This window comes from Phodopus roborovskii, unplaced genomic scaffold (genome assembly GCF_943737965.1).
Source record: "Phodopus roborovskii unplaced genomic scaffold, PHOROB, whole genome shotgun sequence".
NCBI classification, from domain to species: domain Eukaryota; kingdom Metazoa; phylum Chordata; class Mammalia; order Rodentia; family Cricetidae; genus Phodopus; species Phodopus roborovskii.
Window position 1 is genome coordinate 18,265,701 of NW_026126416.1, and position 24,035 is coordinate 18,289,735.

Here is a 24,035-nt window from a genome sequence, read left to right on the forward strand (position 1 = left end):
GAAGAGGGAATGGTTCTATTGAGATTCCCAGGCCACCAGCCAGCACATGGAGCTGGGACTTGAACCCTTGGCTAACATGATGGCTGCACTCTTTCCTGTGGTCCAAAGATACCAAAGCTATGAAATCTTTCCTTTTCTTATGTTATAAGCTTATTGGAGGCCATGGAGAGTCTACCTGTTTAGTTGTAAGCAAAATCCTGCAATGTGGCCCAATGTGGGTTCCTACCACTGATTTTCTTAGTAAAGAAGACTGATGTCTTTCTATGAAAATGGATTCTCTTAGGATTTAAAAGAAAATTCAAGCATATTAGTAACTGAGTTCAACAAATATTTCAGTGGTAATAACTGATAAGATACAGTTTCTTACAGTTGCTTTTCTCATTTGACTGACAGTATAAATACTCTTCATAACACATTTGTAAAATGTTAAATAATATAAAATTATGGTATTTTGAAATAATACCTAAGGAAATGTCACTTGCCATCCTCAAAGCCACATGGTCATTTCTGCTGTTTTTAGGAATGGGTGAAACGATTCAGTCTTGTAATTTGGGACCTTGTCTGTGTTGTATTCTATATCCAAACATTTTTCTTACCTCTGAATGGGACCTTGTCTGTGTTGTATTCTATATCCAAACATTTTTCTTACCTCCGAATCCATCAGGCACATATGTTTTAAGAACAATGTTGCAGAAAATCGTTGGCAGTGATAATGGTTTGTTTCCCTCATTTCTTAGGGAGATGTGTCGGTAGCCTGCTTGGAGGCCATCCAAAGGAAGGATTCTCTGGCCAATCAGCTTGTTGTTGTCATCATACACTGCGATTCTCAGAACGGCCAGGTCAGGCAGAATCACCTGCAATTGAAAGTCTCATTGTTTATAAGGCTCCCCCAACTATGACTCCAGGAATCTGGACCAAACCAATCCTGTCCCTTAATGAAGAAAAGAAACCAATGAACCATTAGTATTCAGCCTAAAGTGTTTACCATAAAATTGCTGCCCAAGATACCAAGAAGGCAATGGGTACAGGTTTCCCTGAAATCATCTCCTCAAATATATTAAGTGCATGGATGTCAAAGACTGCAGCTCCAATGCTTATCATTTTCCCTCACCTACATCCAACACAAAACCAGAGAAACTGAATAACTTTTCTTATTTTAGAGATTATCAAGGGAAGCTGGGACTAGAGCTACTGTCTGCCACTTGGGCTACTTATAGAAAAGATAATTTATGTGCTAATTTTCATTCTCCTTGCTTTTTGCACTATAAATTGTTGACACATTTTTGGATGGTAGGTAGCAGAAAGGAAGAAGTCCAAGTATCCTTATTTGTAGATGAAATTATTCTATATATGAGACCCTAATGACTATGAAAAAACAAAAAAAAAGTTAGCTCTGATGATCAGTTTCAGCAAAATTGAAGGGAATAAAATTAACACATACAAAGAAAAAGTCAGTAGCCTTTGTCTATACCAGTGGTCCTCAAAGTGTGGGTCACAATCCTATTGAGGGTGTGTGCCAAATGACCTTTCCACAGGGGTTACCTAAGACCATAGGAAAACACAGGTATTTATGTTACAATTCACACAGTAGCAAAATTACAACCATAAAGTAGTATGAAAATTATTTTATGACTGGGGGTCACTACAACATGAGGAACTATATTAAAGAGCATTGGAAAGGTTGAGAACAAATAGGCTCAGGAAGAAATCAATGAAATAGTCACATTCACAACTGCTTCAAAAACAAAACAAAACAAAGCATTTTGAAATGAATATAACAGAAATAAAAAAGTCTTAGCATTCATACAGAAGCACCAAAGACAGCAGAGAAACAAAGCAGTGCTGAGCAAAAAGAATATTGGTAGTTGATAGAGGAGGTCCTTCTGGATGCTGTGGTATATGTTTCTCTTATTGGTTGATGAATAAATGCTGATTGGCTAATAACTAGGAAGTATAGGCGGGGCTACCAGACTAGGAGAATTCTGGAAAAAGGAAAGGCAGGAAGCAGTCTCCAAAGGGAGATTCCATGTAGCCATCGAAGGAGTAACATGCCAGAGCACTACAGGTAAGCCACAGCCTCATGGCAATAAATAGCTTAATAGCAATGGGTTAATAATCAAGAGAACTAGCCAATAAAAAGCCTGAGCCATCAGCCAAACAGTTTATAATTAATATAAGCCTCTGTGTGTTTATTTGGGACTAAACGGTTGTGGGACCAGAAGGGACAGAATTTCTGTCTACAGGTGATGTCACTATACATGATTTCAAGCTCTACTACAGAGTCAGAGTAACAAAAGCAGCATGATATAACAGATCAAGAGAACAGAACTGATGATCTAAATATAAATCCAAACACTAGAGCAACCTGGTTTGTGACAAAGATGCCGAGAGTTATATTGGAGATACGATAGTTTCATTTGTAAATAATGAAAGTTGGACATACACCTGGAGAAGGACGAAACAATATCTCCATCTCTCACCCTGGACAAAAATATATTCCAAATAAATCAAAGAATGTTATATAAGATCTGAAATCCTGAAGCCGTGGGAGGGAAATACAAGGAAAACTTCCAGATCCTGGCACAGGAAAGGACTTTACAAATAGTACCCCACTTGCTCAGGAAATAATGCTTACAATTGGCAAAGGAGAACCATGAAATTAAAAAGGTGCTGAATTGCAGGGTAAACAGTAAAGAACACTCAGAATGGCAGAAAAATTTTGGCTAGCTATAAATCAGATGTGGGATTTATGTCTAGAATATATAAAGGACAAGCAAAAAACTAAACATAAACATCAAGGAATCAAGAAACTTGTGAATAAATTGTCCAGTGAAATGAGCAGACTACTCTCAAAGACTGACACACACACACACACACACACACACACACACACATATATATATCCATGCCCATAAAAAATAGTTTTAAAGAGAGAGATACAAATGGCAAATAAACATGAAAAATTTGAAAGTCACAAGTCACCAGCAAGCTGCAAATTAAGCAACACTGAGATTGAATCTTATCCCAGTCAGAAAACAAATGACATCAAATGCTGACAACAATGTGGACAAATTAGAGCCCTTATACAGTGCTGGTGTGAATGTAAACTAGTCTATCCATGACAGAAATCAGTTCAGAGTTTCCTCAAAGAACTAGATGTATCATATGACCTAGACACGCCTCTCCTGCATTTAAGCAAATGCCTTCAAGTGAATATACCACACAGGTACTCGCAGCACTATTCATCACAGCTAAGTTACAAACCACCCTAGCTGTCCAAAAGCAGAGGATTGGAGCAAGAAATATGGTGTATAGACTCAATGGGCTTTTTCTCAGACACAAAGACAGCACTAATGTTGTTGACAGGAAATGAGGCAACTGGCCATAATCATATTCAATGGAAAAGACTCAACATGAGACAGACAATTGTCATACACCTTTTCTCACCTGTGGTTCCTAGATTTCATACAGACACACAGAACTATGTTATATGTAGATATAACCTGGAAGGAGAAATTGTCTAGGGAATAAAGGGGACTTCGGGGAGAGCGAAAGGCGAGAAGACAACAAATGAATCCATGGGTAGGGTGTATGTGTTCAGTGCACTTTACATGTTTGTATGGAAATGTCCAGAACTAACAGTCTACACTGCCAATTTTCAAAATTCATAAAAAAATGGATATTTGTTTATCAAAAAAGGACATATCTGGAGAAAATGGCTTTCTGCAACTCGAACATCAACTCGAAGCGACCTGTCATCAGCCCTCCTTTGGTTTCTCTCAGCCAGTTGTTCTATCCCGATATAAACAGTCTCTACTTTGTCAGGAAAGACCAGTAGCTGATTTTCTTTGTCTCATGACAAATGGATGAAGCAGAAACACCTGGAAAAATCTGTGTCGAAAGAAGCAAGAAAACGTTTTGCTTGACAGCCTGGTTAGGCAAGGGAAATAGCAGGCATTCTGGAGAGACCTCCCCTTGTGTGTGGACTTCTCAAAGCATCTTTAACTAGACAGATGAGAGAATGATCACAAAGAGAGGATGGCTCCCTGAACCATGCAGACAGGACTGGGACAGGTCACTGAGGACCAGAACACTGTGTGTGAAATATGCACACGTGTGTGCTTCATTTCTGAACACAGGACCCACCCATGTCATAGCACTGACCTCAGTTTCCATGCAGCTTTCATCTAACCTCTGAACTATGATGGAGGCCACCATGATCCAGAAATATGTTCTACCCAACCAATGGGAGGTGGCCAAGGAAGGCAGAGCCAAAATAGCCAGTTTGTTAAGCACAATCATACAACAGGGGCAGAAGTCTCCTATTAGATGACGGAAAGAAGCAAAGACTGTGTAGTGAATGGCATTCCTCTATCTTGTGGGCTCCATGTGGAAAACCGGGCCCTCTGGTTACTGAGTAACAGTGACACGCGGCTAATTCCCTACCTTCCGAAACACGAACGATTCTTCATTGTAAACTGGATTGAGGCCATTGTTCATAACCATGCGAGTCCGGAACTCCTTCCGTATGGTATCGGTGGGCAACCCATACATGTCTACTTCCACGTACGTGCCGATCTTCTTATCTGATAGGAATTGCCCTGATATAACCTGCAGTAACACAGACACAATGGCCTCTGTGTGAGGACTGGTAGCAAAGTGTAATGAAGACATGAAAATTTTTACTTGGGGAATTTCAATTCACATATATATTTGATCTTTTTTCTCTAGAAAAAGCATTTTTGAGAAACTATTCTTTGAAAGTAAAAGCTCTTAGGTAACATTCTAAAAGCTCTTAGGTAACATTCTCTTAATATATCTTGAAAAGGAGCAAGGAAATATACATGCACAATAATATCCTATGAAAAAATCCTATCCTCAGCATGGTTTTGCCACTCAGATCTTTGGAATGAAGCTGTAACTGTGGCTATGCCCTGGGATCCCTTCTAGTTCCGGGATTCTATAAGGTTATATACTAACACCTGAATTCTTTTAGGTCTTGAAAAGAAAGCCAACAGAAGAAAATCAGTGCTAGACTTGGCCTGCTACTCTTTAATGACATTAACACTGGTTAGTAGTGAGTGAGTTGCTTAATTGTAAAGATCAGTATTAAATTTTATCTACTACAAAGCTAGGGGAGTAACTTTCATTTACATTTACTTTCCAAACAAGTAAGCTCTTCATGTATTTCTTTTTCTCTAATTTTGAAACTGCTTTTTTGAAGTATAATCAATGTACACTAAACTGTAAGTATTTAATTATACAGTAAGATAAATTTTCCAGACATGTGAGCACATGTTTAAAACTGTCACCACAGAAAGAAAGCAAGCATTTCCAGTACCTCCATTTGTAGTCCTTTGTGACCTATGATAATCTGCCTCCATCCATCCATGTCCTGTCATCATAGCTTACACTTTTTTTTTTAAAGAATTTTATATGAATGTAATCAGGTGGGATATACTTTCTGGATGGTGGATTTCACTTAAAGTTGCTCATAACTTTAGTAGTGAAAACTCAGAAAACAGCAAAAATTGGGTCCAAGTTGAGAGTTATGTATAGTTCTCACAACATGATATTTAACTTCCTCTTCTTGATATTTTTTTATTTAAATTTGAAACAAGCTTGTTTTACATGTCAGTCCCAGTTCCCTCACTCTCTCCTCCTCCCCTCCTCCCTTCCCAACCCCCATCTCATCCCCTTTCTGCTCCCCAGGGAGGGTGAGGCCTTCCATGGGAGATCTTCAAAGTCTGTCATATCATTTGGAGCAGGCCCTAGGTCTTCCTCCATGTGTGTAGGCTGTGAGAGTATCCATCTATGTGGAATGAGCTCCCAAAGTCCATTCGTATACCAGGGATAAATACCGATCCACTACCAGAAGCCCCATACACTGCCCAGTCCTCCTAACAAACACCCACATTCAGGGGATCTGGGTCAGTCCTATGTTGGTTTCCCAGCTCTCAGACTGGGGTCCATGAGCTCCCCCTTGTACATGTCAGCTGTTTATGTGGGTTTCTCTAGTCTGGTCTTGACTCCTTTGACTGTAGCTTTCTTCTAGGTGCATTTGTATACATATGTGTGTTTTCAGAGTCTGCGATGAGCAGGGGCATACCTGCACTGAGCATGTGGCTGCAATAACGCCATCCACTGGGGTTTCAGAGAAGGGATCAAATGTCCTGTCAGGCCGCCTCATGAAATCTGGCTTGAGAAGGTACCTGGCAGGACAGAAGCACAGGGGTTTATTCTACTGGTGGCTATGCAATGACTGAGATAGCAGATACTTCCTTTACTTTCTTCCTTAACTTAGAGGTAGATTTCCATTAAGATCCTAAGGATTAAAGATAGTGACCCTGCCCTCTGATGAGCATCTGGCAGCCAACACAGGCCACCCTGAGTGTGCTGTGTCAAAGGACAGAAGACTATTTCTTTGCTTGAACATGGGAATGGAAGTGTCTGAAAGAGCTGTCTCCTTTGACCAAAGGCTTGGCTCTTGAGTTCTTTTGCATTTCTCTAAATGTCAGTCTCTTTTCCTTATAGAATCCAGGCTGAACAAGAACCCTGCACAGACTAAATAGGGTAGGCAGGCTTTTGGCAGTGTAAGGGCACTCTGGCAGAGACCCATCTGTCACACAGGTACAAGTACAGAGTGTGCAGATGGGAGAGTTGTTCTTAATACACAACCGCTGAAAACCAGTTACTTCACCTCGTTTTCCACAATAGAGATTAAGGTATCCCACCAGGAAAGCCACCACAAAGAACTCCTGGGCAGCATCACCATGGACAGCACAGAACTCCTGTGCATCCATCTAGGGGCCACTGAGTTTACATCATCTTTACAGAATGTGAGTTATGTACTTTCATTTAACTTCTCAGTCTTTCAGAAGAATTAACATTTCCTATTTTGCTACTCGGTTCACAGATTTTTAAGTGTTATTTAAGTAAAATAGAACAACATTCACATCATTATATAACGGCTATTTATAAGCATGCAAAAGAATCAAGAGAGGATGAAAGTTTATTTCCAGCTGAATTAAATTCAACTTTACACCTACAGCTTCATTTGAACTGAAATTTGTTTCATCCCTATATTCATCAGCAATAAGGCTATACATACTTCACGCCTACATCTCTGGTTAATGCCCAAGTGAACATACCCAGCTACCTGTCTCAGACACAAAAACATTAACTATTGAATTTAGAATGAAATGATAAAACTCTAGAGTATAAATGATGAACTGCATAGTTTGTCCTTAAAAGAAAAAAAGAAAAGAAAAAAGAATCCTGCTTAGCAAAATGGGGCAGTCAGAAAGCTGTGTATTTGCAAATATAATCTACCCAGAGACTTCACTTGTTTCGATCTACACTTCAGACCCAGCATACATTCAGCTGTCCCTAATTAAACTTGACATGGTTTCATTAAAGCTGAAGTATGGAGTTCCGAAACTAGGTGGTAACAAGTTAAATAATATTACTCACCCACAGGATCCATTGTACTCAAATTTTCCCTGATTCAACTGCATTGCTAAATCTGTCAAAAGACAAAAATAATTTAGCATCTTATCTCTCTGGACAAAGAAGACCCCGTTAGGATGACTGGAAACAATGGAAGCCATATTTTTCCCAGGCCCAGAATTCTCTTCCACACCACAAACTACTACTGGTTGAATTTAGGGCCCATGACTCTCTTCCATTTTTGAAATGAATTAATATTTAATTTAAATAAGTATGTTTTCTTCTATCATATATATATATATTATTTTCTTGTTTTACATATCGATCCCAGTTCCCTCTCCTTCTCTCCTTCCCTCCTTCCCATGCCCCATGAACCCCCTCCCATCCCATTCCCCCACCTACTCCACAGGGAGATTGATGCCTTCCAGGAGGTATCATCAAAATCTGTCAAGTAATTTGGAGTAGGGACTAGGCCCTCCCTCCTGCTTCTAGGCTAAGGGAGTAACCCGCCCCACCTCAACCCGAACATGGGTCTCAGTTAGAAGGCCTGGGCAGTCTAAGGGACCTCTGACAGTGAAACCAGGATGTATCCCTGGTGCACAAAAGGACTTTGGGAACACATAAAGACTACCCTAGAACTGCTCTGAAAATTGGACTTGGTACATGAGTCAGATGATGTTTACTTGTTGAGAGTGGAGATGTACAACAAGCTATAGTTAGGGAATGGGCATTGCCTTGGTGCTACATAGGGCAGAAAAGCTGGAGCCATGATAGGGCTATTAAGAACATAAAACATGATTAAAAGGAACATAAAACAATCTGGGTAATAACCACATAAAATTGGTGGCTTATCTGTGTGAGACTTAGAATTCTTCTCCTAGGGCTACCCTGGGAGGGCCTGAATTATCAGTTTTCTCTTGTAGGTTGAGAAACTTTTTTTCTTTCTTCTCATAGTAAAGACAAAAATGGGCAAATGATTTTTTTTTCTATTCATCTCAGAAGAAAATACAAGGCCGCTTAAAACAGGAACTGCTTTAGGATCATGCTATCCCTTATTGTGGGCTCACTGGCTTCCTTGAACACAGCTTGACTCATTGGTAAGTAAAAACAATGGCATCCAATCTTGCTGAAAACACTAGAGAGTCTATTAGGACCTGCATATAGACTCTTCTAGAAAGTACTGTTGGGATTCCAAGCAATGATGCATCTGTAAGGAACCCTGGGCTCCAGGGAGGCTCCCCCAGAGGTGAGAATCACAGCCAGCTCATGTTCATGCCAAAGGAGTCAGGGGAGTCTGGATGAAGGACAAGAAGTTGGACAGGAGTCCCCAGGGTGGGTTCATGAGAAAAGCAAATAGCTCCACTGCTGGAAAGTGCTGGGAGGCATCCTCTTAAAGCAAGGGACTAAGAAGAAAAGAATTGGCATTTAAATATTTTACTTTTATTTTGTTTCTACCAATTTTAAAAGCCATGCAGAAGAATGCATCATATATAGTAAATATGGTTTGTACCAGTTGTCTACTTTTGTCCCTATCCTTATTTTCACTATTTGTAGTCACAGGATTATGGCCAGAGGCTCTCAAGCAAACCAAAAATTTGTACATTTATCAAAAGTTAGTCCTTTAGGAAAAGAAAAAAATGAATTACTGTGTATTGGGAAACTGCCTGTGAATAGACTATAGAGGACCAAATGACAGATTAGTACTTCTGACAACATCTAACTCTCCATGCAGCATCGTACATAGTTTATGCTATCAGTCTGTGGTTTTATAGTAAAGAGATACTGCCACTGGTGTTTGCTGAATGGCCACAGCAGTCAGGGTACTTTCCAAATGGGGAAAGAGTCTCAGATACACAAATGCTTCCAACTAAATTCCATCTAAAAACAAAGGCATACCCTTTGTCTTTGTTAGAAATAGTTTAGAATAGGAACTACTGTTTGGCAGCCTAGTCACAGCATTGATGAGAGGGATTAAAACTGAAATATTATCTTCTATTGTGGCTTCACTGGGGTGTTAATCTTTTATTATTATATAAAGCCAAGAAAACAATGTTTTGTTACATGGCAGCTTCTTAAAAAAAAAAAAAAAAAAAAAATGCCTCCAGCAAATGGAGGCAGCTGCCAGGGCTGCCCTGTCCCAGCATTCTTGTGGAATTTGGGGGTCACTGGACATTAGCTCCTACCTGGGGTTTGATAGTTCAGTGAAACCATCTGGCAACCAGCGTTCCAGAAAATTTGAGGCATGTAATTACTGGAATCAACGCGGCCTCCCTTGGGGTAAATGCGGCTCATTTGTCGCTTATTGTAACTGGGTAACGTATTAAGGAAATCCAAAAGCAGCCTAGACAAACACGACAAAGAACTCAAACAGTGGCGGTGTGGGGCAACAATGACACACAGGTAGATAACAAAGGACAAACCCCATTATAAATGACATTCAGAGGAAAATCACAGTCTCAGTGAGGATTCTAGAAATCATTCATGTACGAGGAGGTCATCACAGCTGCCATAGTCTTCTTTCACACACACAATTTTATTAACACTACAATCAAAATTATACAGAACACCCTACACATTAAAGTTGTATATAGCTGTTAAGGTATTGTAAAGATGTCTGCTGCTTCACAGGAGAACCAACCACCCCATTTAGTACATTAGGATACTTTACAAACTCAATCGCGTGTGTCTTCAAGTATCCAAGGCCAACTGACTCATTAAAAGAAGACATGTTATAATGAACATTGCGCTCTGTAAAAGAAAAGCAAAGATATACTCAGAAACTCAGCCATCAAACCCCTTAAAAAAGCAAGCAATCGATACAATCATACCCTGAATCTTACACCCCAAATGAGGTAGTGTTTGTGGCCCATTCTCCATGACTGGGCCAGTTGCCCTGAGTTTCATTAACACTGTGTGCATCTGGTGAAGTAAATGTTGAATAATTAAATAAATGATATAGTCATTGTTATAGTCACTGCTGGGATATGTAGTATTTGATAATAATGGTCTTTACTGAAACGGTTGGGAAATATTCTAACTACGCTTGAACCCACTTTTGTGGGGAACCAGCTCTGAATAGTAGTTATGTGTCATAGAACATCAAATCTTATTCCCCCATCACAAGGCTACATTGTACCCACTGATGATCTTCTTACTCTCCTGTGGCCAGAGATTTCACACTATACACACACAAGAATCAAGACAGATACTGTGTTTCATAAATATCATAATATAATTTGTCATACCAAAGTAAATAAAGAAGCCTTATGAAAATATATGGAATCCTACAAGCTAACAAGTCATGGTCTTCCATAGCCACCTTGTGGATGATGCCAAGAATGACAGCACAATATTACCTCAAACACAGGACCATATATGGTCTATGAATCAAGGATAATGGCAGTAAGTCAGGTGAGAGCCAATCAGTGTAACACAGAAGCAGACAGAAAGCTACTGCATTTAACCTGCAGTGTTACCTTCAGCCACATGGAATCCTTGAAACTTCACAGGCTGTGCATAGTTGATCATTGTGGACAAGTACGGATGGATGTTCGTGGTAGCACCTACATATTTATAAGATGCCATCCATGCTTGCTCATCTTCTACAGTGACCAGGCCCTGTGAGCACAAGCATAGGCTGGTTTAAGATGACAACTTCAAGAAGACTCTCAGATTTAGTTTTAGGAATCCTTACTAGAGAGCATTTGCATATACATAAATTCAAATGGAAAAGACCTTGTTGTTCTCTTAAAGTATTACTTTAATAACCATAGGTCTACTTGATGCAAAAGGAGGTAACCTGAAGACACACATCTTATCTGTTTGATTTTCCAAAGGACTTTGAAATATTCAAGAAACTGTACTGGAGTTTCATGGCAACACTGACCATGACAACAATATTACCATTCAAACTGATGCACAAAACTCAAAAGGATAGCTATCCAGCATTTAGTGTACATGAAAATCACCCACAGGCTTTGTAGGCACAAACCCTTGGGCTCCAATGGAAGAGATCTACTCGGGGAGGTCCAAAGGTTTGTCACTCCACAGCCAATTTTCAGGCACTGACGGAAGGGTCTTGGAGACCACACTTTACAGTAGAAGTCTTCTAGAACTTTCAGCACACATATACATGGTTTAGGTGTTTGTATCAAAGCATTTACTAGTAAAAAACACTAGATAACTTGCTACACAGGATGTATTACTTTATATAGAGAAAAACAAAACTATTCTCTTTATTTCTTAACTCCAAGCAAAAATGAATACAATCAACAACAACAAAATAATGTCCCACAAGTGGTCAGTTTGTTGTTGTTGTTGTTGAGAACTTTGGAGTTACCTTCCTTGAAGAGACACAACTGATGAAGAGAAACAGCCTATGTACAGAACAAGTCAACAATGGCCAGTCAGACCATTTCTTAATCTTTGCTGATGACTTAACCTCTGAACCTTTGACATCAACCTGCTTTCACCTGCAAAAGCCTGTGATAGTCATGTAAACTTGCTTTTGTTTCCATCTTTTCCCACATAGGCCCCCAACTCTACCCACCACCCAAAATGCCAGCATGAGCCACACCTGTTTTATCCCATGTGTTTCAGGTTAATAACACAGTGCTATGTGGTAGACTGGTGATGGAGTCCTGTCTTGCTATCTATGGGGAACTGTTGCATTTGAATGGGTCCCTTCTCCTCCTACTGAACTTGAAAGGTATGGCATGTAACAATATTTATAATGAGGATTCCCACTAGTCACAGGGCAAGACTGAGGTTCTGGGAACTAAAACCATTCAGTTAATATATGGCAAACATCAAATAGGTCGGTCTGTGTACAGGTGGCCCTACCATCTTATGGAAATCCAGCCTAAACACAGAGGGGACTCATAAACACAGGAAGATGTTCGTTAGCGCTGAATTAGCTAGGAAATAAGAAGCCATATCACTCCAAATGCAACAGAGCCCCACAGACAGCAAGGCATAATTTCCTGTATTCTGAATTGTAAGAATCCAGTGACAAGGCAATTCTGCCTGTGATTGCACAAGGGAATTCTGCCTGTGACTGCCATCAGTTTCCACATTATATAATAAAACACATGTATAACTCGAACAACATGAAGAACATCAAAGAGTATAAAAGAACATGAAAGTGTAATATACTTTATTTTTCTCAATAAGGCCAGTGATACCATTGAATGAAGACCCTATAAGGTAGGCAGTGTGAAACTAACCTTTCATATTTTCAGGACTGTCAGAACCAAGATCACTTTTCTACTACACTGTCACATGTCTCTGCTGCACTACTGGTCATTTGTATGCTCATATGTAATATGCTAATGATTATGTACCTTTCTCCTTTGACTGAAATCTCATTCCACAAAAGGAAATACCTTGCGGTATTAGACACTTATTTTCAGGAAAATTGTCTTACCTGCCTTAGTTATGTTTTAAATCAGATTTAATAGTATGATTTTTTCCTTTGAAGTCTTATAACAAGGTGAATCAGACATGTCAATGTTATACCTGTAAACACTACCTTTGATATCGCATGGGCTAGGAGGATTACCAAGGATTCTACTTAGCAGAAGATGTTAAGTATGAGAAGACCACATGTGCTTGAGAAGTATTTTGTTACCTTTTTGTTGTTTTCATGTTCAAGGTCATCTGAGGTCTAAATTAGAGAAAGAAAATGATTTGTTTACCTCTCTAAAGGGCAAATTTCCATACTCATTAGCCTGTATTTATGTAAGTAAGTATTTATAAAATTATTATTATATTTGTTTATGTGGTAGATTATTGATGACATAAAGCCATCATTAAAAACAAATACTTCAGATTCGCTAATCTCACAATGAGCTTACTTTAGTTTTAGTTTTGAAGCTGCCCTCCTCTGTTGACAGTTTTCACTTAGATGCTTTACTACAAAGCTTCCACTAAGGATTCAGGCATGAAGATTGAAAATGGATTACCAATGTGGCTACCTTCCCTTAAATATAAAGGGAAGCACAAATGGTCATTTTCAGTAAGCCAACATTCATGTTTGTGACCCTGCCATGAACTCAATGTTTGCAGCTCCACTAGAAGCATATGGTGAAACCCTAACTCCAGTGTGATAGATTGATGATTCCCAACATAATGAAGGCTTGATTTATGGCTTTTGTTGTTGTTTTGTTTTGTTTAATGAGGGTATGAAGTGATAATCATTCAGTGGAGACTTTAGTTTCAGTTTGATCTTGTTTTGGCTAAGGATACGCTGTTTAGTATCCTCTTGTGATACAGGACAGTGGCTCCTTGTCAACCACATAATTCCAAGGGTAAATGACCAGAACTTAACAGTATACTACGTTGCTAAGTTACACTGTTCAACCAGTTAAGTGTATTAGATGCAATTTTAACTTATGTTTATAACATTCTAGAATGTATTTGTTGAATGAAAAAAGAAAACAGAGTCAGATATTGGGGTTCAAACTTCTAGCTGAAGAATAGAAAACAAAATAGTGGGGCACTAGCTCTTACCACTACCTGCTGGCTCTCCTCAGCATGGTTGAAGAATCCTGAGACTTCAATGTCTTCCTATCCTCCTTGATACTGAGCCTTCCTATCTTCAGTGTGGCTGGAGAATGAATACCTGATACTGAGTTTTCCTGTCTTCATTGTGGCTGGAAAATCAATGCCTCATACTGAACACTGAAGACCCTGCTTCTATCTTTTATACCCCTCTAGTGATGAGATTAAAGGTCTGTGATCTGTTACTCTTTTAGACATATTCAATCTCTGTATCTCTGGGTGGCCTTGAACTCAGAGAGATCTATCTACTTCTTAATCCTGAGTCCTAGGATTAAAGGAGTATACCACCACCTTCTAGCTTCTGGTTTCTGGGATCAAAGTTTTGTGCCTGGTTTCTAAGGCTTGTGGCTGACTTTGCTTTCTTAATCCTCAGGCAAGCTTTAATAAATAATAACTAATATATAACTACATAGTTATAAGCACACTGTAAGTCAAGACATCAGAACTTGGAGATGGGGCTTGTGAGAGGTAATCAGGTCATATGGTGGATTCCTTACAGTAGAGTTAGTACTCTTAAAATCTTACTTTCCCATTTTTTTTTTCCACAGTGGAAAGATATGCCTGCTAAGAGAGCATTCGAGAACATATTGCCTGGCACCTAGACTTTGGCATCCAACCCAGAAACCACTAAGCAATACATTATAGGTATTTGAACTAACCAGTCTGATATTTTTGTTATACTAGCCCAACCTAAGACAGGATTGATGAAGACTGTGTAGTTTATCAACAATCTTGATCTTAGTGGTCATCTGTATTCTCAAAGTACTCTCAATCCCATTATCAGAAATGGTAATATTTATTTGACTTTTCTCTCAGACCAAAAAAAAAAAAAATCTGTCTTCCTACCATTAAACCCACCTAAATTATATCTTTGCCCACTGTCTTCACAAACCAAGCATCCCTACTCTCCCAAGGACCACAGGTTTACACAGCTATGATAAGCCTTCTCAAGGTGTTCTCAGGCAGCAAGTACTTCTCTCTCTTGCATTAAACATCATCTGACATTAAATACCATCTGGATTCTAAAAGAGCATCCCTTCCATAACTCACATTTCTTCCAGGCACTAACCCAGCATTTATTCTCAAAGGCAGAGACAATGCCTATTCCTTTCTGCCTGTCTGTTCCACTGCTCCCTATACTTCAAGCACTCTATTGAAACTTCTCTTCAACTTGCCAATGATCTCCATGCCACCAATCTAGTGGACATGAGTCTTCATATCCAATCACTCAACCACATTCAAAGCCCATAACTGTCCTCTTCTCTTTCGCTAAGCCTTTATTTTTCCTTCCTGGTTCCTCTCCTGTGAGGCCACTTTTGACTAGTGTTCTACTCGGGCCTTCTCATCTAACTCTCATGACTCATCTCTGCTATTTCCAGGACTTCAAACATTATCTCTCGAACTTACATCTCTTGCTCCACCTCTCTTCGAAATACAGGTGCTGGCTATATGAGTGATGATGATAATGACAATGGGGATGAAAGTAATGGCAGCATGGCAGCACTACTACCCTTCCAGGGGCTACCATTTTTTATGGCACCACTGCAAGTTTACTTAGTTTTTGGTGAGTACCTGATGAAACAGGCATCATGACCCTCAGTTTTCAGATAAGGAAACAAAGGCAAAGAGAGGTTAAATAACTTACCCATGGTTATTTAGGACGTGAGGCCAGGGAATCAATTCTCCTCTTGGTCCTTCCACTGGAATAGCGTATAGACATCTCCAGTTGCCTGTCCCATTTGAAACTGTGGAGTCCTTTCTCATGCAGTGTTTCCCACTCTAGCAAACAGTACCACTACCCTGCTCCTCTAACAAGGATTCAAGGTCATCTTGCTTCTCATTGGCTCACCTTCATGTACAATCCACCATCAGTAATCTGAACCATTGTATATTTCCTTCATACCCAGTGGAACATTCTATCCTCTCCCTTTCTAGTTTAACCACTAGGGGCTCTTCCTGACCAATTAAAAGCCCATACTCGATATTTCCCACACATCTGACCACTTTTCTCTAAATGAAAGTCCACAAAGGGACTATCATAGTCTTCTATTGGATCACACTATCTCCCCCTTTAAAAGTTTTATGTGAAACAAATCATGTTTCATATAAGTTTTGAATATCTCACAAAAACTTAAAAAATTTTAAAGTTTTTAATTCCCTCCCAGTACATCTCATCTTGTTTCACTCTACCCATCATTCATTCTACTACACTCACATCATCTTTGCTCTTTATCAGGGAAGGTCCTTCTGTGTGGAATATTACTCTCCATTTCCCTGCACAGCGAATTCATCTTTCCCTTTTGGGTTCTGGTCTCCTTATTCCTGTCACCTCATTTTTTCATTATTCTCCTCTTTAATACTTATTTTAATTTCACACACATTGAACTGTACAATGACTTGACTGTTTCCCATCCCCTCTCCTAAACTATAGGAGACCTATAGAAGCTACCAAATGGCAAAAGGAAAGTACATTTTGATCTGTTTAGGGCTGTATGCCCTAACAAGTACTAGGAAACTAATAACATCATTTTCTTAGCTTAATGGCTGGGAATCTTTTTTATACTTTTGTTAGGATAAAATTTCTCACCAGCTGGATCAGCTCTGTATTGGGGCCTGATTTGAAATACTCACCATTTATTTTCCTAATGGTTCCAACAGACTAACCTTTGGCTGTGGGATACTGTCTCCCTACCCACCAACTATACTTCAATAAATATGGTATTTATAAAAGTCTGACCAAAACGGGTAGCAGCCAGTAGAGGGTAAAATTAATAAGTGACCTAGAGGTCCTTTTAAATGTAATATTGTGAGTGTGTCAAAGTCGGGTCACAGAGCACAGAGTTTTGTCCTATATAATTAGGAGGAAGACACAATGTCTGGTTCTCCTGTGGTTGTAACTGCCCAAAAACATCCCACAAAAACTATCATTCTTAAAAATCAAGCATAGAGACAGAAAGCTCTGACCTTCTTGACGCTGTTGGCAACTGCTTCCTTGTGACTGAAGTCATCAGCAGACAGCTCACTTCCAAATTTATACTCAGGGTGGGCTTCTTCTTCTTGATCAGCTGCTTAACAGACAGGAAAAGGAGACAACTATGAAGTCAATGTACTCCCAGTCAGACCCTGCCCACAATGCCTGGGTAAACAGGAGAAAAGTTCCCATGACCTACAGCGTGTGACCAGGATTTGGAAAGCACCAGCGGTCACTATAGAGTCTGTTTCATTTACAGGTGCACTAAAGAATGAGACTACTTATTTTACTGGGTTATATGCTGACAAAGCAGTGACATGAGCTGTCTGTACAGGGCTGGGAAACAACCGCATAGTTATTAGTAATGTTTTTCTTGTTAATTTATTCTATTATTTCTAGAATTTGTTTTACTGGTTTATAGATCAGTAATGCCATACAGGCGTTTAGTTTATCTTCTTTGAAACTTGGGCTGAATTGAAGAACCAGTTTCGCTTAATATTCCTTTTCTAAATTTTAGGGCTATTATTGATATATACATCAATACTTAATTTAAATATTGTTTTATATTATTTTTTAAATCTGAAAAACATAAATTGTTATACACTATATATCCAAAGACAGCTGCTTTGATATCTGACCTGTTACTTACCTGCTTTCTTGAACGTGCATGTGCAGCCCTAGGACTGCTTTGATGAACAAAATAGAGGCTAAGTGATATGCCAGGTCCATGCATATCTCTGTTTTTTAAAGTTTGTTTGTTTTGGTTTGGTCTGGTTTGGCTTTTTGTGACAGGTCAGCCCTAGCTGTTCTGGAATTTGCTCTGTAGACCAGGCTGGCCTCATACTCACAGAGATCTGCCTACCTCTGCCTCCCAAGTCCTGGGATTGAAGTGCACCACCACTACCTGACCCCAAGCATAGCTCTTAAATAATATAATAGCTCCTACTTCCTGCATCTAGGACCCAGGTTCTTCGATACTACAATGTAGTTAATGTGCTGTGAGATGCGGAAACTACACAAGGGGGCACTCTGCTCAAGACCTAACTGAGCTCCACAGATAGCCTATGTATCTAATCTCCTAAAATCAGACATAGTTCAGCTGTGTGGGTAACAAAGTTTGTACAAGTACTTAGTACCAAGTCAGTCTATACATCCAAATCTCTGTTATGTCCATTTAAGTTCAAGTCATTTGTGAAGATCATTTTCTGAAAACATTCCCAAACTTTCAAATGGCCCACGGATTACCATCATTACTAATTATTATACCCTTATTTTTTCAGTTCAGGGAACTAAACCCAGGGCTTTACTCATATGAGGCAAATATGCTACTTCTGAGCTACAAACCCAGCACCAATTCTCAACAAGACATCACAGCTGGCTACATAGAGAAGGAAAAATAGGTGATGGTAAATCTTCAAGTGTTTTAAGTAAAGCTGCCAGGACGTCTGGTGAGGTTTCTTGCATTCTAGGCCTGTGCTGTATCACTGAGTTATACCTAGTGTAGCTCATTGACTAAGTCATTAATTCAAAATGTAATATATGCTGTGACTGTCAAGTTCACTTTGTGCACATCAGCTAGTCATTCCTTTAGGGTTCTCTTACTCTATGCTCCTTGCCTCACCACTATCACTAACAAGACTGATGTGCATGTTTTTCTTTATAGGAAAAGATTAAGAATACGCCATTCGAAGGCTCCATTCATCCCTTGCCTACTAAACAAATGAATGAAGGCCAAGTCTCTGAATCTTTTCTGCAGAGTTCAGTGCACAGTGGGAAGAGAGACAACTAAGCCACTACCATCCACTGTCCAGATAAACTGCAAACAATAGTATCTGAGGAAAATACCCCCCCTCCAATATTAAAGCTAAACAAAAAAGTACTCCTGAATTTTAAGCAATATAATGTCATACTATTCAAAGGGAATCATTGAGAGAGATAAATCTTTTTCTATTTCTATTACAAACAATTTTGTAACATGTAGCTTGAAATGACAACTCATTACTCTATTTGTGTATGTGTGTTTGTGCGTGTGTGCATGTGATGTCTGCGTGGAGGATGTTTATGTGTGCTAATGAGACTATGTGAAAGGGGTTGTGTATGTGCCCACAGTATGCATGCATGTGGAGGTCAGAGGACAACCTTGGTTGTCCATCCCCACCGTCGACCTTGTTTTGAGGCAGGTTCTCTTGGTGTTTTCCACTGCTTTTGTCAAACAAGCTGGCTCACAAACTTGCAGAAATTCTCCTGTCTGTACTTCCCACCTTCACAGGCATTGCAGGTGGTCATGGTAAGCATGTGGCTTTCACATGGATTCTGGGTATTTAGACTCAGGTCCTCATGCTTGCATGATAGGCATTTTACCCATGAAGTCATTTCCCCAGCACCACACAACTCACCACTTTCTATCTCCTCTTCATTGTCATCTTCTAAGATGTTAGCTGGGGCAGCTGTTTCTCCAGCTTCCATCATGCTCTTCAAAGCTTCGAGCTGTTCTATTAGTAAAAATCAAGCAAGGAGATGGTAACAGATCACTTACAAAACATGGTGTTTAAGATCAACACTGAGGACAGAAAATGCTGCATATTACATGGACACCTACTGGCTATGCTCATATCTAACCCATCCCTACTGCTTGTGCCGTTGTAAGAGTTGTGAAGTCAGCATGGTTACAAACACAGGAGCGAACTTACTGGACCACGGGTGAATCCCCTCCCATTTCTGACTGCCAGGTTTGGAGAAGAAGTCAGTATGTAAAGACAGATAGCATATGTTCACAATGTAGAGAACCTGGTATAGGCCAAGATTCAGGAGCAATAACAATGATGTGGCGGAGAACTGCCATGCATGCTACAGATCAACAGAGCCACAGGTTAAGAGTATTTGCAAGTGATACAACTGGAATTATTGTCCTGGGAAATAAAACGCTAAAAGTAACTAAGAAACAAATTTATGTACCTTTTAGAAATGGAGAAACACATAAATGGGTGAAGTGAAATGTAAAATTAAACTGTCAAAAACAAAAACAAAATAAATAAAATCACATTCTTTCCTTTTAGGAGACATGCATGTCAAAGGTGGACCATAGCCAGCACTATGAATATTCTGGGAGATGGAATTTCTGATACCACCAATGTGAGTATAAATTAATTCAACTTTTATGAGCAAAACTGTGACAAGATCCATAGCAATACAAACACTGTTTTTTTTTTTTTTAACTTTTCCTTTTGTATTTCAGCACATAAGCCCATGAATTGGTGCCTCCCACTGCTTAGACCAGTTGAAGAAATTAAAGATAAATGGGAATGTAGTGGCACAGCCCTGGAAAGTAAATGTAATATCGACATCCTACCCTTCCCTTCTGAAATCTGCAAGAAGTTCTAAATCACACTTCACCTGGACACTTTAGCTGCCCAAAGATATATGCGCATTTGACTTACTTTTTTCAACTTCAGGTTTCAGCCTTTTATTTTTGATGAGAATTTTTCTTTTGAGGTCATTGGGGGATGGCAAAGGCCTGCCTGGTTCAAGCTGGAGACAGACAGAAAGAGCTGTTAGTGACTTCTCCAGCCCAGAAGAGCCCTGGCGTCATACCAGCCAACGTCCACTAGATGTCAGTCTGCACAGCTCTGATTTCACAACCTCACTTCAGTTTGCAGTGATTGAAATAACACTGCAAACTGGGAACCCCTAATTTTCTGGGGTTTGCAAACTGGACTCAACTCCCCTAGTAGCGTATGGTCTGACCTGAGTGATGCTGAAGGTGGGGGTACCAACCCTGCTATATGGTAGGCCTTTCAAATTTAGTTCCATCATAAAGTTGCACTTGAAAGGAACCCAGATCTCCCCCACATCCGCACCAGATCATAGACTAAGGCTGCCTCCTCAATACACTGACCTGGGATTTTAATAGGTTCACTAAAAATGAGAGATATTTGAATCACTGGAATCTGAACTTCACCCTGGCTTCATCTGCTTGTACTTTACAGGAAGTTACGAATGTTTAGTTTATTTCAGGGATCAGTGGGACAACTAATTATTCATTCCCTACCCTACCAGCTACACGCTTACCTACTCATCTTTCTACATGGCCATTTATTTCAAAACTCATTATTTTATCCTATGTACAAGTCTGTGTCTTGCCTTGAAGACCTTTAACAGAATGCTGCCTGCCATAGGCTGTCTGGTGGAACTGGTCCTTTCTCTGGGGATGTATATATCCCTTCACTAAGAATATAATGGCCATTTCCCCCAAATCAAGCTTCTTCTCTTGCTCAAGAGAACAGGAAGATGGTCCAGGCTAAGGGGAGTTTTTTAGTATGGAATTGCTCACAATCAGCTTCCTAGACAAGGATTACTATACCATAAGCTTATTTTAGAGCTGGCTCTTGCAGATATCAACAGAGGGGTGCAAAAAATAAGAAAGAGAAGAGAGAGCCAGTGAAGGGTGTGGTACTTAGATGCCATCGCTGTGGGCACCCGAGGGTGGAGCACACGGAGGTCCTGCTTGGGATCCCAAGGGACAGAGGAGAGAACAGGTTTCAGAAGTGGCCCCTGGGAATGCAGAGTACATGGACTGATGGGGGTGTTCATTCTTGGACCCTCTGGCCTGTCTTTCTTGTGTGAGGAGAGCCTGATCAGTGACCAGAGGTCACATTCCAGCAAAAAGCTGTAGACACTGTCAGCCATCAGTCAGGCAAGAAGGGTAGGGAAAGAGGGGGTGCTGGGAGGACATGGGCAGCACCTGCCATGATGCTTCAGCAGGCTGCAGAGTCAGGTGGGGAACAAAGGATGCAGCCTTGCCTCTCATGTGCTTTCAGCTGCCACACCTGCCTTTGGGAAAAATTCATGGTTAAACCAGCCAAATTATCTCCATAGCACAAATCGCATCTTGTCATCTGTCCTGTCCTCCTATTATCTGATGTTCCTATGTCCGCAGGAGGGTTGAATACCCCAACAAAACACTTTAACTTCAGGAAGCCTGGTTTCTAGTGCCATCTTGTTACGGTGCATCTTATCCTCTTGGACATTATGTATCCTGACAGAAATCCAAGGACTTCTCTATAGAACAGTTACACACATGTTCAGACTTCATAAAGTCCCTCTATGGACCACAGATGTAGTAACAGGCCCTTATGAAGAAACTGGCAGGTATATGATGAAGCTCAAAAATGGCCATGTGACTTTGCCTGAGTATTTATTTTGGAGCTGGGAACTTGAACTTTGGATCTTATGACATCAGTTTGGAGTACTTCCCATAGCAACAGGCTCCCAAGAGGTCTGAACCCTGGGATTGTTTACCTGAGAGGCTTTAAAAAATGCACCTGCTTGTGCTGGGTCAGTTAGAAACAAAACAATATTGCAGGTGGGATCCCTAGTGCAGGTGTTTTTGCAGGTGCCTGAAGTGACTCAGTATGTGGCCATCACTGGGAAGCACCATGAAGCCTGGACTCTTGGGTTGGAAGCTTTCTGAAATTTAAAACATGAGAGCCCAAGAGCCTCCAGATGAAACCGAGTTACATGTTTACTTTATGCTCCTCTCAACATCCCTCTGAAGCACGATAAAAGCTCTTTGTACCAGAGAATCTAAATAAATATGAAAATCCTTAGTATTCGTCCTCCAGTGCTACTTGACCCCTGAAAAACACATTTCAAAACAAATCCATTCATGCTGGAAATACGGGTTTGCTAAAAATACATACTGGATGTGATTCCAGTGCTTGTTTCAACAGGAGATCCCCAAATAGATCTTCACAATACTTGGACATCTTGTACTGTTGATATTTGCTGGGGAGAAAGAAGTGCCATTTGTAAATTCAAATGTCCATTAACTCTCAAAGAATGAGATATCCATCCCTATAACTAAAGGCTCCCGCTTTGCAAAGTTCAAGGCTGTTTTTATAACATTAACTGGAGCTATACTTTTAAGTACCACACAAACTTTAACTGTTACAACTTAAAATTAAAAACTGGCAAGAGAAATAGGAAAATACCTTTCAAGTTACTGCCAAATTTTCCATCTCAAACGAACTTTAAACTAGGTGTCCCAATTTCTGACCCTTTGTTTGGAGTAAGCATTACTGAGCCACAAGAAGATGACTTCTTGGTGGGCAGGGTTGGAAAAAACTATCCTGGATGGAGGATTCTTTGCTACTTAGTCCATCATACAGGAAACTACTCAGTTATTTAAAAAAGAAAAAGAATGAACAGCAGCAGCAGCAGCAGCAGCAGCAGCAGCAGCAGGATGAGGAACCAGGGACCTGAAACACCACCAATTAGGGACATGGAAAAGAACGAGCTGTTATACCTGCAGTGGTTTTCAAAGGAGAGAATTACAGGGTACTCCGATGTGACAAATGCTGTTTCCTTGATGGCTTGGATTACATCCTTTAAAGACAAAGAGTGTTTATGAGAGAAAAGAACAGATGGATTCAAGGCATCTGACACTATTCAGAGACCACTAACTGAGCATTGCAAGAAAGTCAACTTTAACAGTTTTGACCCAGGAACACATCTGCCTAGACACCTCCCCTGGGGAGACTCAAGAAGTTCAGGACATTGCTTTTCAAAGCTCTCTTTTATTTCTCCAGTACTATTATATGTTAAATGACCATACTTGAGTGGCCTGCCAGTTCTCCCCTGACAGTGTGCAGAGCCAGGGACTCTGTTCCATCTCACCCCCTTTCTGCAGTACTTGTGTCCAAATCCAGGGCTTGGTGCATGAGACAAGTGCTCAACCACTAAACCATGTCCTTAGCCCACATCATTCTCCATGAGGAGAATATAAACTTTGTACAGGAATTTTCGTCATAGTCCAGTCTTCAACTCGTCCCGCCTTTGAGGAAATGTGTTGGTAATATCACAAAGATTTGAGAAAGCTTCTGATTAGCCTTCCTCTTGAGTTTGGAGTCATCCTAGACTTCAGGTCCAGCATTCTTTGTTGATCTCAGTGTACTGTTGTGGCAACTGCAATATTCATTACTTCATGTGAGCCTAGTGAACAGTGGGTCTCCTCTGCAGTCAAGTAACATGTGAGGCAAAACAAGAGAGGGAGGGC

At 40.2% G+C, this 24,035-nt stretch overlaps 1 protein-coding gene across 12 annotated transcripts in view; it reads right to left on the reverse strand.

Moving 5' to 3' along the window:
• Plcb4 (phospholipase C beta 4) overlaps positions 1 to 24,035 on the reverse strand; it is a 367,915-nt gene that overhangs the window by 44,658 nt on the left and 299,222 nt on the right. For 6 of the 12 annotated variants that reach the window (XM_051183308.1, XM_051183300.1, XM_051183304.1 and 3 more), the window contains 13 exons: positions 23,286 to 23,365; positions 22,681 to 22,765; positions 20,419 to 20,509; positions 19,378 to 19,473; positions 16,975 to 17,078; positions 13,079 to 13,114; positions 10,926 to 11,067; positions 10,113 to 10,197; positions 9,633 to 9,757; positions 7,474 to 7,525; positions 6,110 to 6,212; positions 4,447 to 4,611; positions 650 to 854 (listed from right to left, as the gene is read on the reverse strand). In XM_051183308.1, coding sequence (XP_051039265.1) covers positions 650 to 854; positions 4,447 to 4,611; positions 6,110 to 6,212; positions 7,474 to 7,525; positions 9,633 to 9,757; positions 10,113 to 10,197; positions 10,926 to 11,067; positions 13,079 to 13,114; positions 16,975 to 17,078; positions 19,378 to 19,473; positions 20,419 to 20,509; positions 22,681 to 22,765; positions 23,286 to 23,365 — 1,369 coding nt within the window. The remainder of the gene's footprint in view (positions 1 to 649; positions 855 to 4,446; positions 4,612 to 6,109; positions 6,213 to 7,473; positions 7,526 to 9,632; positions 9,758 to 10,112; positions 10,198 to 10,925; positions 11,068 to 13,078; positions 13,115 to 16,974; positions 17,079 to 19,377; positions 19,474 to 20,418; positions 20,510 to 22,680; positions 22,766 to 23,285; positions 23,366 to 24,035) is intronic. The other 6 variants (XM_051183309.1, XM_051183305.1, XM_051183311.1 and 3 more) reach the window with 3 other exon arrangements.